General features: G+C 48.7%; 9 protein-coding genes across 9 annotated transcripts; 4 read left to right on the top strand and 5 right to left on the bottom strand.

Annotated features, from left to right (window-relative positions):
* Positions 1-1,772: 1,772 nt before the first annotated feature.
* On the bottom strand, positions 1,773-1,964 carry FOBCDRAFT_107438 (uncharacterized protein; the record flags this gene model as incomplete). The annotated part of the gene is made up of 1 exon (XM_054705545.2): positions 1,773-1,964. A coding segment is annotated over one exon (192 nt), but the record flags the coding sequence as incomplete, so codon positions are not given.
* A 1,261-nt stretch (positions 1,965-3,225) lies between these two features.
* FOBCDRAFT_138768 (uncharacterized protein) lies at positions 3,226-3,621 on the bottom strand (the record flags this gene model as incomplete). The annotated part of the gene is made up of 1 exon (XM_059608009.1): positions 3,226-3,621. One exon carries the CDS (start codon positions 3,619-3,621, stop codon positions 3,226-3,228), a length of 396 nt encoding a protein of 131 aa, XP_059467499.1.
* Positions 3,622-4,262: 641 nt separating this feature from the next.
* FOBCDRAFT_44881 (uncharacterized protein) lies at positions 4,263-5,607 on the bottom strand. The gene has a single exon (XM_054705544.2). It carries the CDS (start codon positions 5,463-5,465, stop codon positions 4,425-4,427), a length of 1,041 nt encoding a protein of 346 aa, XP_054561519.1. The 5' UTR covers positions 5,466-5,607; the 3' UTR covers positions 4,263-4,424.
* Positions 5,608-6,443: 836 nt separating this feature from the next.
* On the top strand, positions 6,444-6,846 carry FOBCDRAFT_138702 (uncharacterized protein; the record flags this gene model as incomplete). Its single annotated transcript, XM_054705543.2, has 2 exons — positions 6,444-6,528; positions 6,581-6,846. Coding segments are annotated over 2 exons (351 nt in total), but the record flags the coding sequence as incomplete, so codon positions are not given.
* A 2,840-nt stretch (positions 6,847-9,686) lies between these two features.
* On the top strand, positions 9,687-10,984 carry FOBCDRAFT_262611 (uncharacterized protein; the record flags this gene model as incomplete). The annotated part of the gene is made up of 3 exons (XM_059611305.1): positions 9,687-10,247; positions 10,317-10,700; positions 10,872-10,984. The coding sequence occupies exons 1-3, from the start codon at positions 9,866-9,868 to the stop codon at positions 10,982-10,984; spliced, it is 879 nt and encodes a 292-aa protein (XP_059467498.1). The 5' UTR covers positions 9,687-9,865.
* A 57-nt stretch (positions 10,985-11,041) lies between these two features.
* FOBCDRAFT_321322 (uncharacterized protein) lies at positions 11,042-12,288 on the top strand. The gene is made up of 2 exons (XM_054705542.2): positions 11,042-11,297; positions 11,350-12,288. Exon 2 carries the CDS (start codon positions 11,422-11,424, stop codon positions 12,277-12,279), a length of 858 nt encoding a protein of 285 aa, XP_054561517.1. The 5' UTR covers positions 11,042-11,297; positions 11,350-11,421; the 3' UTR covers positions 12,280-12,288.
* A 362-nt stretch (positions 12,289-12,650) lies between these two features.
* On the bottom strand, positions 12,651-13,323 carry FOBCDRAFT_139243 (kinase-like domain-containing protein; the record flags this gene model as incomplete). Its single annotated transcript, XM_031195249.3, has 2 exons — positions 12,651-12,802; positions 12,852-13,323. The coding sequence occupies 2 exons, from the start codon at positions 13,321-13,323 to the stop codon at positions 12,651-12,653; spliced, it is 624 nt and encodes a 207-aa protein (XP_031028828.3).
* Positions 13,324-13,390: 67 nt separating this feature from the next.
* FOBCDRAFT_295773 (uncharacterized protein) lies at positions 13,391-14,462 on the bottom strand (the record flags this gene model as incomplete). Its single annotated transcript, XM_059611869.1, has 1 exon — positions 13,391-14,462. A coding segment is annotated over one exon (1,072 nt), but the record flags the coding sequence as incomplete, so codon positions are not given.
* Positions 14,463-14,718: 256 nt separating this feature from the next.
* Positions 14,719-15,709, top strand: FOBCDRAFT_44870 (uncharacterized protein). The gene is made up of 2 exons (XM_031195250.3): positions 14,719-14,805; positions 14,861-15,709. The coding sequence occupies exons 1-2, from the start codon at positions 14,737-14,739 to the stop codon at positions 15,635-15,637; spliced, it is 846 nt and encodes a 281-aa protein (XP_031028829.2). The 5' UTR covers positions 14,719-14,736; the 3' UTR covers positions 15,638-15,709.
* Positions 15,710-16,857: the final 1,148 nt, after the last annotated feature.

The raw sequence follows: 16,857 nt of genomic DNA, 5'->3' as shown, positions 1-16,857 counted from the left end.
CAAGTCGTCGTTGGGCACACCGGCCTGCTCCGCGGAGATCGCTGAGTCCTGACCAGATGATCTGTATTATCGATTCGCCCTCACGAAGAAAACGTCCTGCTGCATAACAGGTGTTGGCTGTAACCGAGCTTTCTCTCTCGTCTTATGATAAATACCGACGAGTTGCTTTATGTATGTCGACAGATAAGGTGGATGAAACCCGCAAGTTTGCAGGGGCATCCCACCAATTGTCATACTCGAAGGAGGCCCGAGCGTTGATCGTTGACCAAATGACCTTCTTTATGTTTCAAGAGACATAATCTGACGAGGCATAGGGTCCGGGGAAGGGAGGTTATTCCGTCGTTCCAGCCTAATGGATCTTGGCATTGTTGATCAGACCATTGCTAAGTGGGGCTCTGATCGCAACAGCGCGTCCGCAATTACTACTAGAGAAATCTGGCTGTTCCCAAGAACAGCACCAGTCAAGAAACAGGATCGGGTTGTTCTCAGGAACAGCGATTCAGTCTGATTGGATCCACGTCATATCAACATGGAACCAACTAATCACATAACGGTCCTGAAAATTCTGTGAAATGCTTTAAGAATGGAGAAATCAAGAGGGAAATTGGCGAACTACAGACATCGAATTTCGCTTTTGCGTCTCTTGCTAATCGTGTACGCCATAGCCCGTTGTTGATTGGTATCCGGAAGCACCGCCAGTCCGAATGGATTGGTCCCTTCTCCACATGCAAGCCCTTGTGTGACGAGATTGGCCCAGGAACCGCGCGCTGGAACCAGGGCGTGGCAGCCGCTAATTCAAGAGCAAATAAGATTCAAAGCTTCTAAATTTATCTTCCAAAGCCTACCTTGGAGCAGATTCCAAACGCCAAAATCCTCTTTTCTTCACTCAAGCCTGGTCTTGAGAAGAGAATCTGCTGTATGGCTCGAAGTTCCGGCGACTCCGTAAATGGACTAGCGTCAGATGCAGGTGCACGCCATTGGTGACGAAATTAGCCCAATAACCGCCACGCTAGAGCCAGGGGCTGACGGGCGCGAATCTGATGGCCAGTCAGGTGCGAGGCTTCTAAAATTATCCTCCAGAGCCTTTCACGTTGATGCTACCGTGTCTTCTAAAGTGGGGAGGATATGCATGGCAAACAGACCTGGGGCGGGCACAGAGACGATGGCACAGCATGGGCAGGCAGATGATCAAGATGACGAGAACCTTCCATCGGCTGGAGACAATATGATTGACCCATTCGCCCATCGCGCCATGAAAGGTCGCCTGTTCACGCCCTCCGCAGCCTCAGCGCCTCCCTCTGCCCGCCCGCTCTCTTTCTATTGAGTGGTTGCGACACTCAAGGAGGTCCACAGGACGTGCGGAGGGACGGCCAGTCCAGATCACCATTACCCCGCGCTTAGCACTTCCACCACCGACTGGAGACTTCCTCAGGATCGTGAACTCTGAACTGGAGCTTTCCGGGAATCCACCGTGGAGGAGACAAGGAAGATGGACGAGTCAATATCAAGGATGGTTTTGCTCTTAATATTTATCTTTGTTTGTTGCTTACCGCACAGCCTTCTCCTTGGCCAAGCTCTGCTGTTATGGTCTCTTCAAACCCCGTACCTGGTATCTTACTTTGACCAATTCGCCGCTGCCCCTTTCCGCCCACCGAGTCTTGACTTCTACTACGCGCAATTCTGTAGCTGTCACCTGCACCGGCAATGGAAAGCTTTCATTCTGTCGTGCTCCATTAGTGATAGCCTTGGCACGTCTTGATGGGGGCCCGGACTTTCTCCTCCTCCGAAAACGGCAGAGCTTTGTCAGTAGACTTGAACTCATATCTGTCGCCCTTGCGACGTATGCATATATAGACTTGAGCCTCATAATCCTGATAAAGCTGGAAGCCGTTGTTCTTAAAAGTACGCCATCTCTTCTTAAAGTTTTCATTGCTTCGGTCCCTCTTGATAATCTTGGCATTCTTAGCAAGTACGGTCGTGGAAGCATGCGGATGAGTATTGTGATTAGTAGCCATGTTGAATGCAGAGTTGAAGAGCCTGTAGCTAATAGCGTCGATGCTCTGGGCGAGTATATACCTGGACAGCTTCCTTTGAGTGCCAGAAATGGCACCAGGGGCGATGCCGGTCGTTTCAGAGAGTCTGTTTCAGGACCCCAAGTTTTAAGAGCCAGGGAGTTGTTTTCAGCCTCCAGGTATCTTGTATTAGACACCTGCCATGGACATTTCCCCGAGTCAATCGCCTGGCTCTTGTCTTGGTCCTTCTTTTAGGCCTGGGGTCCATTTCTGGGTCGTTCTTTTGCCTCAGGCAGCGAGTATTTGCGGCTTTGGCTGCTCACATGTCACCAAATCATCCCCTCCTCAGCGGAGGCGAAGTGGGGTCCTGCGGATTAGTATTGATCCGGAGCGTTTTGTATCAAGCAATCATCTCAGCTTCACGGAACGACCATCCTTTGTCAACCGACGGCTATCTTACCACGACAGCTACCAACTAGCTTCTATTTTCTGAGAATGCGGCGTATCATTGATCCCATTATCCGTATATCATAGATTGCAGCCACCTTTGGCAAGTTGGTCACTACATTCAACACCCTCCGGTTTGTCGGCACTGCCTTGCTAATCATCCAGTTACATCCAGAGCAAGACCACGATTCCCGTACCCCGAGTCCACGCGTTTGGTCGAGGCGAAACCCTGACCCGAGCCCGGTCCATGACATAGGCATACCTTCCAGGGCACGCTACAGCACCAACTCTCCAGAGCACGTCCCGGAGGCCCCATGCAATGCAACACTGAGCCAAGCCACGGGACACCAAATCCGGAAGGCCCAGCGGCAACTGAACACAAGCCATCGTCCAAAGCCAAACGCCCCTCTGAAACGCGTCCAATTATCCGAGAAGCTGTCTGATTTGCGCAACCACGATCTGGCGCATATCAAATGAACAGCCCGATCCGACAGCCCATTCTGCAGTATCGGTGAGGCGAGCACCGATATGAATAACCTTATCTGAACACTCCAAGATCGTTGCCGACATCAACTTTAAGGTTACGCTGTCTTTTCTTCCAATATCCCGCCTATCGAAAAATCAGCAATAAATCTTTGAAGACCATTCCACAGAGCCACATGAACATGTTCCTGGGGACAGACTCGGAACAGTCTGCGATCAAGGTTGTCATACCGGACAGAAATTGGGTCGCGGCACCTGACATAGCTCAGAGGTAAACTAACAATCATCTTCGGCGTCTGCGGCTCTGACCGCTACCAGACAGGCAGCGCTCTGCGCAAGGGTAATGGCAACAACTCTCCGCATAATATGGGTACTCGTTGTTTGGCACGCTACCATCGCACTGATGCGACCCAACGGGGTTGGCGTAGTTGCATCGGCAGCAAACCCAGCCTCGCCCAATGAGGATGTAATCGACAAAACAGTCTGGTGAACAGACCTGAGTGTCATCTTGTACAACAGTAGTCGACATCGGTGGGGAGCAGCGGAGAAGCTTTCCCGACCGATCGTTGCGGCGATTTGCACGCCTTGCAAGCCTGCAATTTTCGGGATCCGAGGGAGACCAAGAGGCAGGAGCGAGTAGATGGCCGCAAAGACCCTTGCGAGCGGTCTTTTGGCACATGGCTGAGACAGATAGTATGATATCTTAAAAGAGGAAGGAGTGAAGCTTAGACATGGGACAGATAACAGAGGACGTGGTGTTGTGCGGTCTGGAAAGTCAATTGGCATAGCCACTTATTACCTACAAAAGAATCGCTTATACTAGAGAACTGTTGTCGGGCATTACCATGCAGCAATTGCATCACGAAGCGCTCCCGTTAAATCCTGCCCCATGCTAATTTTCCCGGTTTCAATTTGGCCCCCCAAGTTGGACGGCGGTTACGGAAGGCTGTGAGCTTAACTAGTGGATCACAGTGTGTTGGTCACAGGCTGCGGTCGTAATCGGGCAAAGAGACGCACGATGTTGGTTGGTTCTTCCACACCATCGTATGAAACCAAGAGGACCCTTAAGTCCAACCCGCCGGCGCTTATTTCATTGGCAAAGCCTGGGAGAGCGCAGACATTAACTCCAGTAGGCGGCCGCGTAGGGAGAAGTCACGCAGCCCTCTAGTAGGTGGTCACCCACGCGAGCGCTCCGACAGGACCAACGTCAGAAGAGTGATACTGCACCATCAAATCTCATCAGCCGCCGTGGCCATGGTGCCTTTGTATGGCTACTCTTTGGCAACGAGTTACTTTGGTCCTGCATCGGGTTCGTCATTACCAGGATATAGATAGCACGCCCACTTAGCCAACATGCACCTTCTACAAAATACGTGACGGAACAAAGATATGCTTGTGACCACTCTGGAGCTGCTCTGATCGCTAGAATCTTTAGGTTTCGCTTGTGCCATGCCCCTCTTCTTGAAACTCTAGTCCCGTGCTTCACTTAGTTGGAAAGATAAACTTCTTCAGCTTAGCCATACCCACCCGGTCCCCTTCTACGGTTCCTGCTATCTCTTTGTCGACCCAGCCCTCAGTATAGCCGCCGCCAAAATCAGTAATCCACGCATTGTTGTCCCGGTCTATCAAAACGTTCTCTGCCTTGACATCTCCCCAGACTACGCCGGCCTTGTGCAGCCCTGCGAGGGCGGTATCAAGCTGGCATACCCACCGTTCTCTGATCACAGGCGGGGGATCGTCGGGATCGTCAGGATGGATTCTTGTGGACAGTGGGCAATCTCCATTGTTAATGTAAGTCAACAACAGACCAAGAATAAAGTCAGAGTCATCTATGACGACGCCATATAGGTGACATAGGTACAGCTGAGAGTCCAAGCCGGCCGCGTGAATCATCTTATAGGCTTTAAGCTCCTGTTTAATCTGGACGCTAGAGTTGCATGGCTTAAAGAAGCATTCAGTCTGGCGGTTGTCGATGAGAACCTTGTTGGGTGGCTTGAAGAGCGCGTCCTCGGGATCTTTGAAGCTTAAGGTGATTCCGGCGGGGTCGTAGAAGGCTGTCCATGTCTCCAGGTCGTCGAGAAAGTCGTCATCAAAGCGGACGAACGACGGCCGATGAGGCGATCGTTTCGCTGCGACACGGCGCGGATATGGCTTTTCATCAACAATGTCTAGGGCAAAGACGAAAAACTCTGGGAAAAGATGATCTTGCAGAGTGATCCTGATGTCCTTTGGGAGGCATGGCGGGCTGGGCGCGAGCTCGGCGAAGAGCGGCTCAAATGGGGCCATGACCCATTTGTAGACGTCGGAGTCGTAGATGTCGCCAAGGACCTCTTCGCCTGACCGGAGCACCTCCAGGTACGACAAGTACTTCTTCGTCATTATGGGAGAGTTGACAAACTGGGATGGCGAGACCTTGATGTAAAAGGCCTTGCCGTTTCGGCGGACCGTGAAGCGTGCATCATGATCATCGTCTCGGGTGCTGGTGATGTGGTGTTCGATCTCGTATCTTGGCGCGACAGTCATTTTGGAGGCCGGTGCGTGAGGCAAAAGGTGAAAGACCCGCCTATCCAGAAGGGTAGAAACAGATCCCACAAAGGACCGCTGTTTCAAGGGGAAGTTCGTATTGTTTTATAGTCTGAATGGCAACGCATTCGCAAGGAACAACGTTTGACAGTGAGGTCACTGGGCCGGCAGCCGGTTTTGGATTTTATGGCCTTAGGCAGCTAGAGCCAAGGCGCTTCGATTATCCCGTTCCGAACCGAGCGGCTAATGGTTTGGCGGATAGCATCCCGGGTCGCCGACCCGCATGCATGAAACATTCCTCTCCAATCGATCAAAGCTTCTCCTCCGCATCACCCCAAACTGCTTCCTGCTAACCCAACTCAAGCATTATCACTAGAAACGCATTGAGTTTCCTGTTTTTGACCAATCACCGTCTAGGATCTTCGCCCCGTAATTTCTTCGATGGAAACACAATGCGTTTCTCATGCCGCACTAATGAAAATTAAAAACCTAAAACGCGAAACGCGACGCGTTTCCGTCGGCCAACCCTACTCTTCTATTCTTAGTTGTGGTGTACCCTTAATTGTCGCGTACCTCTGTCTACTACCCATGTATATGCCTCAAAGTTCACAAAATTTCAGAAACTATATATGTTGATATCGATAGAGTTCTTGGACATGCTAGATGTGTATCGGTTGTCACGAAACTGATTACAAGAAGACGTATCAGCGAATAGAGAAAGAAGAACTAATGTACTTGGAGTGATCTAATGTGAGGTTAAGGCATAGCTATATAGCCTTTGATTCAACCAGTTTTCATGTTCCCGACTGAAGCAAGACCGTACAAGCAGACAACCCGCACAATTCAATATGGGCAGCTTTCGAGACATTGAGAAGATATTAGGCCATAATTTTAAAAAACATGCGTTACTAGAAGAGGGACTCCAGTTAGGCACTCCAGTTAGCCGGTGTAACATGCCACGGAAGCCGCAAAAATGAGGGCAACAAGCCACTAGCGCAAGTTGGAGATGCTCTCACTTGGCTTATTACTCTTGACGATTGTTTTCATGAGAGAAAAACCACTGGTATGTAGAAAAAGACGCTACTTTTGAAATATCTCTCACACTCAAGAAACAGGGCAAAGCGAGAAGATGTGCCAAAAAGAGCTTTCCAATTGTGCTCTGCAAGACGTTCAGCAAAATTGTCGCTTGACACCTCACATTCAAACATACCCGGCTCAACAGGGAATAGTGTCCCGCATAACCGGCGCTACTGCAGTCGAAGCACTGGTAGCAGCTGTGTGGTACGATTCCATAAAGAATTACAAAGATGTACATCAGCTCTTGCACAGGCTTAGTATCGATAGTGAACTCTTGAAGTCCAAAACACACACGTTTGATTAGCGTCCCAGTAGGGGACTGCGGCTTAGATATGATAGAATTGGGTCACGGTTGGGGCCGTTGTTTGTACATTTTAGCAGGGGAAAATGGCGGTGTTAGTGAAGGCTGTAAGCGGCTGCCTTTTTAAGGTGTTATTCTAAGGCTCAGGCTGGTGCCTTTACCGAAGAGAAGATCCGGGCCGGCCGGCTTAAATCAGGCTTATGGCCTGTTAATGTTATGAGACCGTTATCAAGCAAATACGTGATACCGGATGAAAATGAGACTCAAGCCACCCAAGTAGGCAATCCAACTGCACTACCCGGCTAGCACGAGCCCTTAATTGTCTTACCTGGTATATGCCACATAAGCTATCTGATGTTATAAAGCTTGCAAGAGACGAATTAGGCAACGAGGCATTACACTAAGGAAAAGGCACATATTCGAACGATCGCAAAAGGACTCGATGAACGGGCAATACAATTAACTCAAACAAAGGATGAAAATAGGGTATTAAGCGAGAAAAACGACCAATCACAAGTCTCAAAGAGAAGGAAGGTTATCTTAGACCCTAGACAGAAGGTATATAGCTTAAAGGAGGTCTATACAATAAGGGTTGCTATTATAGTAGAAACAGGGAAGGAGTAAGGTTATTTAATTCATGATATGATAGATATAAGCTTATACAGTTAGTAGAAAAAGGCCGGATGAAAAAAGAGCTTATTTTTGTTGACTTTTATACAGTTGAAGATATCGAGGGTATGGTGTTGAGGCCAAAAGAGGGGTGACAGGATCCTACTCCGGTATTCTCATTGATACAGCTAGCGCGGGAAGTTCAAGAGATCGTTTGCTGTCTTATTACTTAATATTGAAGGCATAACTCCACTACCGGTATAAAGTCTATTTGAAGTTATTCCTTAAGAAGTCCTGGACAGATTTATCACCTTTGCGAAGAGTCCTAAGTCCTTCCCTATTGCCATCAATCCTGAGACCCTCGAGGCCTGTTGCTCTTGACAATGCGACATAGACTTGTCCCTCTGCAAATGCCCTCGAAAGGTCTATGATCACACGGTCCAGAGTCATACCCTGGCTCTTGTGGACGCTCATCGCCCAACCAGGTATGAGAAGAATTTGAGTTCTATGTAGTAGCGAGTACGGCTCCTTATCGCCGATGGCATTGATGATGCACGAAGCATAGATGGTGCATTTAACCCCGTTATGGAATAGAAACGTCTTGCAGGTAGTCCCTTATCTCCCAAGGATGCTGGCTGCTGTAACTTCATGAATTCTGTGACTTGTCTCTGCTTGAGTGCTGCGTGCTCCCCAGTAAAGAGAGGATAGGAAGGCATGTGCTTCTTGTCACTCTGGGAAGTCGAAAATCTCTCACGGTCAAATTCTTCAAAGCCACAAACGATTCCTTGACTTCCATTGACTAGGCCTCTTTTGAAGTCTAGGTTGACCTGCAGTATGACAAGCATACCACCACGCAACAAAACGCGAGGCTCTAAATGGTGATCTCTGCAGGCTATCAAAGTTCCATCAAAATCGCGAGTAATGTATCGCTCAAGTTGCAAATTCCCTTCTTGCTCGAATTCGAAACCATCCAAGCAGTCGTACCTGTGTACAGGAGTTTTGAGCTTCCGAAAACTGTCCAAGTTGACGTTTGCGACCTCACGTCTTGTGCAAAGGAGTTTCGTTGCTTTCTCAACGTTGTGAGGATGATCCATTAGTGTTTCAATATCTCGATTTGTAAATGGTATTCCGTGTCGGCACCTCTGGAGTATTTCGATGAAATAGGCATCACGTTGACGATGAATTTCCTGTAGGTTGACGCAGATGAACCCCGCTTCTTTCCAAGCCGCACTCCGAAAGGCCCATTTATCCTCTTCCATAAAAGGTCCATGATTTCTAGGGCAATCATAGCTTTCTCCGCTGATGTCGACAGTTGTCTCCAGTCCACAGTTGAGACAGAACTGGAATGGTTTCACAGGAGGGAGTTGACAGAAGTCTCCTGTCACAACTAGTTGGACACCTCCAAAAGCGGGAGCGCCGTCAGCTAGGGCTTTAAGATCAGGATCCCAACATCGAACTTCCTTCATACAGGCATTTATGCGCTCCAGATGATGATTTTCAACCATGCTAATTTCATCGATAACAAGAACTTTGGTAGCTTTCAGACGACTCGCGACAAAGGTGCGAAATCCCGTGCGTTTTAATTTTCGCAAAGAATACTTGTGAAAATCGGGTGTCCACCCCATATAAGTCCAAGTTGACATGCCTCTGACCTGAATCGCAGCTCGACCAGTTGGAGCAATGACATCAACTTGTTTGCCTCGGGCTCTTAGCGCTTCAACAGCAGCTTCCAAAACTGTAGACTTGCCACAGCCTGCTGAACGTGTAAAGAAGACGTTTTTTTCCTCCCATAATTAGGTCAAAAAGATCTTCTTGTTCCCGACATAGCTTTGGAGGGGTATCGGATGCAGGTAGCATGACACCGGATGATGTATTCGACGTACTCGGAAAAGAAGTGGCCATCAACCCGCGAACTCAATTGTCGTTGTGGTGCTAGGTTCTGGCTTCCGCGCCTTTGGAGATAACAGTAACAGTAAAAAAGTCTTTGGGTGAAAGTCATCCTTCAGCCACGCCCTTTTTTCTAGGAGACAAGTATTGTATGCAACGACCCCGCTTCCATTTACGTCACGCCTGCAGCCAGCTGAAAAAGAACAAGGAAGCAATGTTTGTTTGAAGAACAGTGGGGCAAAAAGTCATATGACTATGCTGCGGGAGGCCCACCAGTCGCCAAACACGCAATAGAAATAGTTCCTTGAGTGAGAGGATGGGGCACAATAGCTCTGCGGATTGAAAAGAGAATCTTCCCCGCTTCGGTGTCTGATCCTTCAAAACTATAGTGCGAGCCAATCTTGATAATATCTACACAAAAGGAACAATTTGTTTCCATTCTGAAAATTTGTCCAGAAGATGGAAGTACGCCAAAGACAGGGTACAGGCAACAGCCGATATCGATGGAATTCCTGTTCGCAAGAGGATGTCTTCTTCAAATCCATACAAGGAACATCCAAGCGTTGCTAACGTACCCTGCTACGAGGACTATGGGTCTATGCTTCGCCTTATACCATCCACTATCGACGTTGACGATCGATATAATAGATGCTCTGACGATTCAGCACTTCAGAGTAGCCTCGACGAAGACATCTCTCCATCATCTTCAATCATAGATGCAATGGAGGAGCTTTTTATAGAGTACAGCCAGCCCGAAATACAGAACGCTACAACGAATCCGAGGCATGATCAGCTCATTGGGTCCTCATTTATGCCAGGGCGCAACATAAGAGCTCATCACCCTGTAGAACGAGGGTTCAAGACCTCAAAGGGTGATAAGTTAATAGAACCTTTCGATTTTATATGGCGTACGTCTTTCCTTTATTCAGCTGTATTATATACTTACACTACTCATGAACAAGCGAAATGCCCTGTAGGAATGAAGAACGCATCTATGATAGCTAAGTGGGAAGTTCACCGTGTTGCATGCTACTGTTCTGTGGACCTGGAAGATGTGTCACTAGAGTATCTCTCAGCATGGAAAGATCAAGATATCTTTTGGAAACAAATGAGACAGCACAAGTATTTCGATGGCAAAGCTTTCCCACTAAAGTGTGATGGAGAAGTATGGGTCCAAGGCCACGAACAAGATCTCAGCGCGGGAAGAGCTGTGGAGTACAAGGCTAGACTATGTTTTGACAACCCAAATAGAAAACTAAAGTTCGAGCTTGAAATACCCGTGTCTGAACAAAGCTCAAGACTTCGTCGAAAATTTGGTTTCAATCGATTTATGGAACTTCAGCTGCTGTTTGGCGACAGATGTAAGTCAATCCTCAAGGACAAAGATCAAAAAAGGGCATTGGCGAGATGGTTAGTTCATGAGCGTCACCTCTTTTTGCACTATGAATGGGCGGCATTTTTCATTGAGGAAATGAAATCAAGAAAAGAGAAAGCCGGCTTGATCACACCTAAGATAACCTACATCTCTATAGATTCACTCATTTTCACTGAAAGTGGACGTTTTACATCATCATTGGCTGATATTTCCTGCAATGACCCCGCATTCCACTTTCACATGAAAGAGGCTTCTCAAAGTTCAAGCTAAAGTGGTGATCTCGCTATCTCATTGGCCAACTTTGCTTTTTCCATTAAAGAGTTTTGACTTGAAGCTCTGCGAATGATCTGAACGCGTCGACGCGCGTATAACGTGTACCCTGGCCCCCAAGGACCCAAGCCTGGGGGGAGCCCGATTCGCATGCCCTATATATATGGTGCTGTATAAGAATGGAGGGTCTAACTGGATGTGCTAGGGATGTCACGCGTGCACGGGCCAAATTTGTTGTATTTCGTCGAAATACCACCACGACTGCGTACAGTAGTAGGCTAGATGCAATAGTAAGCTGACTGCGCCGATGCCAGTAAGAATCCTTCAAATCCTGTCAGTTTACTTGTTGACCGAATAGTATAAAGGCACCTGACTCTCAGCTCAAGCCTGATAAAAATCTACCATTGCGATACTAGTAGTTGCTGACAACTGTTAGGATGTCGTCTTTATCACAGCTTAATGCTGAGCATGCGCAAGTCTCGGATATCGTCCGTGGCTTTCACGAGTATTTCAGTTCCCCGCCCCCATTTAAAGAAGAACGCTTCGCTCTGCCACATGGCCTAATCACTGTTCCTTTCCCACCAGAGATGGGTGGTCTCAAAACAGAAAGCTTTGATGACATGTATGAGCGCGTTAGTGGATTGCTCGCCAAACAACAAGAGTCCGGACCAACAGGCTTCAAACATCAATTGGCAGAACCACGGGCGGATGTATGGGTCTCTCAAAACATAGCTGCTGTATTCGTTGGTTGGTCAGCCTCCATGGATGGCCGTGGCGAGTTCATCCACACTGTTCATCTCTGCACCTTGCACCGTCAATCTGACGACATCCTGAGCGACGGAAACCCATGGCGTATTTCAGCACTTGTTGATATGAAGCATCTATCACCTGAGCAGCCGGTGCCGTCAGTCGAGACGGGTCCAGTGTCAGAGATCATCGCTCCATTCCAAGACTTTCTTAAGAGCATCAAAGCTCAAGACTGGGAGGCCATTCCCGCCCTGCTGTTGCCTGGTGCAGGGGCTACGATGTCGAAAGATGGTCATGCACCGGAGACATTCATGTGGCCGGAACTCATTGAGCGCCTAAAGCAACAAGCTCAGAATGAACCTACAATTGAGAAGCGGCTTCTTGACTGCGAGGCACGGCGTTGTAGCGATCTGGGCTTCGTTTGGGCACCGTTCGTGCTTCAGGTTGATGGTATTGAAATTGCCCATGGAGTCAATGTCTGCTCCTTTAGGTTGGAGGGCGGACGATGGCTTATTAGTAGTCTTTGCGAGACGCGCTATACTAAGTGAATAAATAGTTGCAGCCATAACCTGCGAAATAGCCTTCAATGATGCATGAACTCATAGATGAGATTTCCTTTATTGCATCAGTCCCTCGCAGTACAACATTACTTCTAACCAACGATCTACTTGTAACTGGGGAGTTTAGTCATGCTGCACGATGTCTCTTTCATTAGTCAGTCTCACTCGTCATCTGATGATTATCAATATGTCCAAGTTCGGGTTGGCCGATAGTCGGGTCAATACCTGCGTCTCTGAACTCGGTCATTAGGGCGCTCCATGCTTGGAAATGCTCTGTCTTCTAAGTCTCTATGTTCTAGTCTCTTCAGGTTTACGATCTCTAGGATCCCATTCACAGCGCGCGAAAGGCTTCATCTATCTCAAAGCCGTTTTTGTCGCTTGCTAGCGTTTTCATCATCTTCAGCATGACCCAGAAGTCTCAGGGCCTCTTTCGCCGTAAGTCTTGATTGCCGTTGTGCCGACGTTTCAGCATACGGATGCCGCACCATGCCAATAACAGCGTTCCTCAAAGCTAGCAACAAAATCAGCACCACTCTCCCACAACGGGAATAAGGTCGTACCCTTATCATGAAGCTTGTTCAAAGCATCAACTGCTTCTCCATACATGTCTTGAAACTCTTTCTGCAACTCACTAGCTTCAGAGCCAGGTCTCCAGGGATTCTTGCCCTGTCGCCACGGATGCCGCCCCGAAATCATCTCAATGACCATGACGCCAATACTCCAGATATCAGCCAGCTCGTTATATCCCGTCATCTCTCGCTCAGGTGCTAGCCATCCGATCGTTCCGCCGGTTCCAGGCCGAGCAGGGTGATGTCTACCTGGGAAAGGGCTTTCCTCGGCATCGTCGAGATCGAGCAGCACTAGAGATATGCACTCGGTGGTCCATGTTCGGATGCCAATGTTGCCGGGTTTGAGATCGCCGTGTATCCAGCGGTGGCTGTGGAGGAAGTTTGTGGCGCCAAGGATGTCTGTCAAAACGGTTGTGACGATAGATATCCTGGTTGGTGAGCTCGTGCGGTGAAGTTGTACCATTAGCGATGATCTCACCTTTCACGACCTTGTTTGAACAGACCCCTGGTGAGGGCGGTGGAAAGTATGTCCTGAGCAGCTGGTTCTTGAACGAACCAGACGTCTGCTATCCTATTCGCTGATTTCACATCATCCGTGATAACTTCGATAAGTCGCAGCAGCCGGTTTTCGTTCTTCCTCTGGCATAATGCAGCGAGTGTCTCCAGCTTTGTCTGGACTTTCCGTGTGTGCTCCCTATCTCTCCCAACCTGCACTCTCTTCAGAGCAACACGTTGGCCATGGTCATTCGAAGCGATGCTGACCATTCCGGAAGCTCCTTTGCCTACAGTGCCTGCGCTAACAGTCCATTGTCCGATGGTGATGGGGCTGCTTTCAGATGGCGTTGGTGTCAGTGATAGCTCCAGCAGAGTTTTAGGAATCTGGAGGTGCTCGTCCAAGTAACGTTTGACTCTGCTGGGGTAGTCGTCGGCGTAAGATCCTCGAGCATACTGGATGCGGTAGTAGAGAGAGCCGAACGCCAGGCGAGCAGATGACTGGTTGAAAACTCTCTTCCTGGAGATCTTATCCCCGTTGACCATGGTGATGGATCTTTCGGTTATTGGCTGCACATATATAAAGCTTATTTCATCAATTTGGAGAATAGCCTGATTGCGTCGGACTTTGTACATCTTTTCGTTACCAGAACGCAAACAAAGGACAATATCGTTCAAATGAGGGCCATCTCTCAAAGAACCAACTACCCATCCTCTTGACGGATTTCGAGGGGGTTGATCAAGCGATATGAAGTAGTGGCCTTTCCAGATTAATTGCTCTTGACTCTTATCTTCTGACTTATTTGAGCGGAAAGATGATTTTGGATCCCGTGGCGATGAGATTGGTGATGATGATGAAAGGTTTTCCGATGTTGCTCTAAGTAATCGGCCGATTTCACGATCATTTTGCTGCTTTGAGGAAATCCACATGCATTTTCGTGTGTGTTGTCGTGCAGCTTGGAGATGAGGATCTTCGCTCTGTCCTTGCAGCCATTCAGCGACTTCACTAAACGCCAGTCGGGCCTCAGCGTTTTCTGGCGTAAGAATAATCGTAGCCCCTTCCGCTGAAGAGCCTGGTAAAGTAGGGTCTTCGACCGTCTCTTGGCTACTTGGGATATCTGATATATCCATAGCTTGAGTTATCTATTTGAGCTTGAGTTAGAAATAAACAATTCCTGGTGGGGTAAAATGATTATGGGTCTGGCGAGTGCAGGGTAAGGTACTAAGCTGGGGCTAAGATCTTAAAATGAAAGATGTGACCAATGACGTGCTGGTATGAACAAATCGTCATCAGCGGGATAATATTCTTCCGCCATCGACGCGTCAATTTGGCGTCAGGCCATTTGCTTCTCACCTCGACACCATTAATTAATCAGCGCCGCAAATGTTCCCAGGACAGAGAAAACGCGGCTGGCGACAATGCCTGGCCGATAGCTATGAAAAGCAATACGGCGTAAGTACCCCAGTATGTCAAATCATGGTCTGAACTGTACTGATCATATCACAAGCCTCTCGATGACCCAGTCCCGACCTTCGGCGCCAAATTGGTGACATTTCCATCGACGCCGACTCTACCCATGTGCTTCGCCGGACCTGACCCCGACTTCCTCGAGGAACTTGATCGACTTCTCTACGCCATTGAAGCCAACCCAGTACCCAAGTGTCTGCAGGGCTTGCGTTTCTATGAGCCCTCGGTCGAGATGAGCTGCTCCGACAACGACACCGACGATGAAGGCAGCGAAAGCTTTCGTGATTCGATGCGCGAGGTCAGGGTTCGCATATATGCGAGAGCCGGAATAGATATTGTTGCTGTTGAAGCTAAGCGACGGGCGCGAAGGCATGCGAGGGAGAAGAGACTCGAAGCCAGGGCAGCCGAATCGAACAGTACCAAATCTGCGCTTCCGTCACCACATGACCATGCTATCAAGCCCTCCAGCAATGCTACTAAAGCAGACACGGCTGGGTGTCAGGCCGAGCACCAGAAGCGAAAGCGCCAAACAGAGGACGAGGAAGACCAGCCTCGTCGCAAGGTCGCCAAACCCAGCGACACAACCACAGCTCGATCAAAGCGACGAACTCGCCCATCATTCAAGCCGCAATCTTCATACAGTCCTCCACAAACACCTTCTCCCACCGACAGAGAACATACACAAGGACAAGCTGGCTCGCCGTCATCTCCCGACTCTCTCGTCGCACAACAACCTACACCCGAGGTTGACAGCTACTTGAAGCTCGGGAGGGCTCAGGAATCGCCAACTGCAGGAGCAGAATTGTCAGCAGGATGAACATTGTCGGGCGTATGAGATCTCAGTCTACGAGTTGAGGATGATGCCATGACGCGCTCCGACTTTTCCAGATGGGTTCATTACTGAACCTGAAGCTACGCCCTCCAGCCTGACCATCAGTATCAGCGGAAGAAGCGATAAAGCTACATATAAAGCTTCGCAACCACCTGATTGCGTCGCTTGAGCCTGCGCAGTCGAGCCATCGCGTGAAGCATCGAGTCTTTTCGTGTCTCGGCTACTCGAGCAGTTGGCTGTTGGAGACCATGCTCAGAACGACTCACCAGCCGGGACGTGCAATTACCGCGTCCTGACGAGGACGCGGACATCCGCTAGGTGCGCTTTCAGTGTTGGCGATGCCATGCTGTCACTAGGCAGAGGCGCCCTGCTGGGAAGAACGCCCTTGATGAGGCGTACCATCAACCTTGGTCACAAGGAGGATTATGTTATATTAGCTACAAAGCCTTTGACGTGGCCCACATATAGATACAAAGTAATAATAACTAATGCATCCAAGCTTAACCACGTCTTTTCGCCTCTCGAGCTGACCTATGCCTTTTTACCCTCCTTATTCTCGTGGGTACTTAAACCAAGGTTTCGCGATTGATTCTGCAATTAGTGACCGAGTCGCAGAATTTCAGGCCGCAGAAAGTTCACATTCTAAGATTCTTGGAGTTTGTTGCAGCATCAATGGGGACCGAAGCCCATCACTGTGTGAAGTGTGGAGAAGGATTCATCAGGCCAGGCGTTGATCGGTAAAGACTGGACTGGTCGGGGGAGAAGTGGGGCCAGGGATAGAAAAAGTTGAGAAGCTACCTTTACTTGAGCCAGCTCGGATGCTAAGCTGGAAGTAGCTCACTAACGGAGGGTCCGAGAAGTTGCTATAATTGGTCAGATCCGCCTACCAGACCGGCCAGGTTCCAGGTAGGCTGCAAAGACGTATTAAATATATCAGATGTTATTTCAAATCCAGTGGTTTAGATTTTTCTTAGCATAGAATTTTGGCATATTTAAATAAATCGTTTGGCAGTTTGTCGGATTGCATTTGATTTGTAGGCAGCGCTACATTTAGCCGTGAGAGTGATAGCCGATGGCTGATAGTGCAGCTTGAAACCAACTGGGATAAGTGATCGACTGGATTTAAAAGGGATTAAATGAATTATTGAATCTACGTGAATCAGCTTTTGTCTCTTAAATTAATACAATACATATTACTAAAAGAG

This window comes from Fusarium oxysporum, chromosome VII, assembly GCF_013085055.1.
Source record: "Fusarium oxysporum Fo47 chromosome VII, complete sequence".
NCBI lineage: Eukaryota > Fungi > Ascomycota > Sordariomycetes > Hypocreales > Nectriaceae > Fusarium > Fusarium oxysporum.
This window is presented reverse-complemented; position numbering and strand designations above follow the sequence as displayed.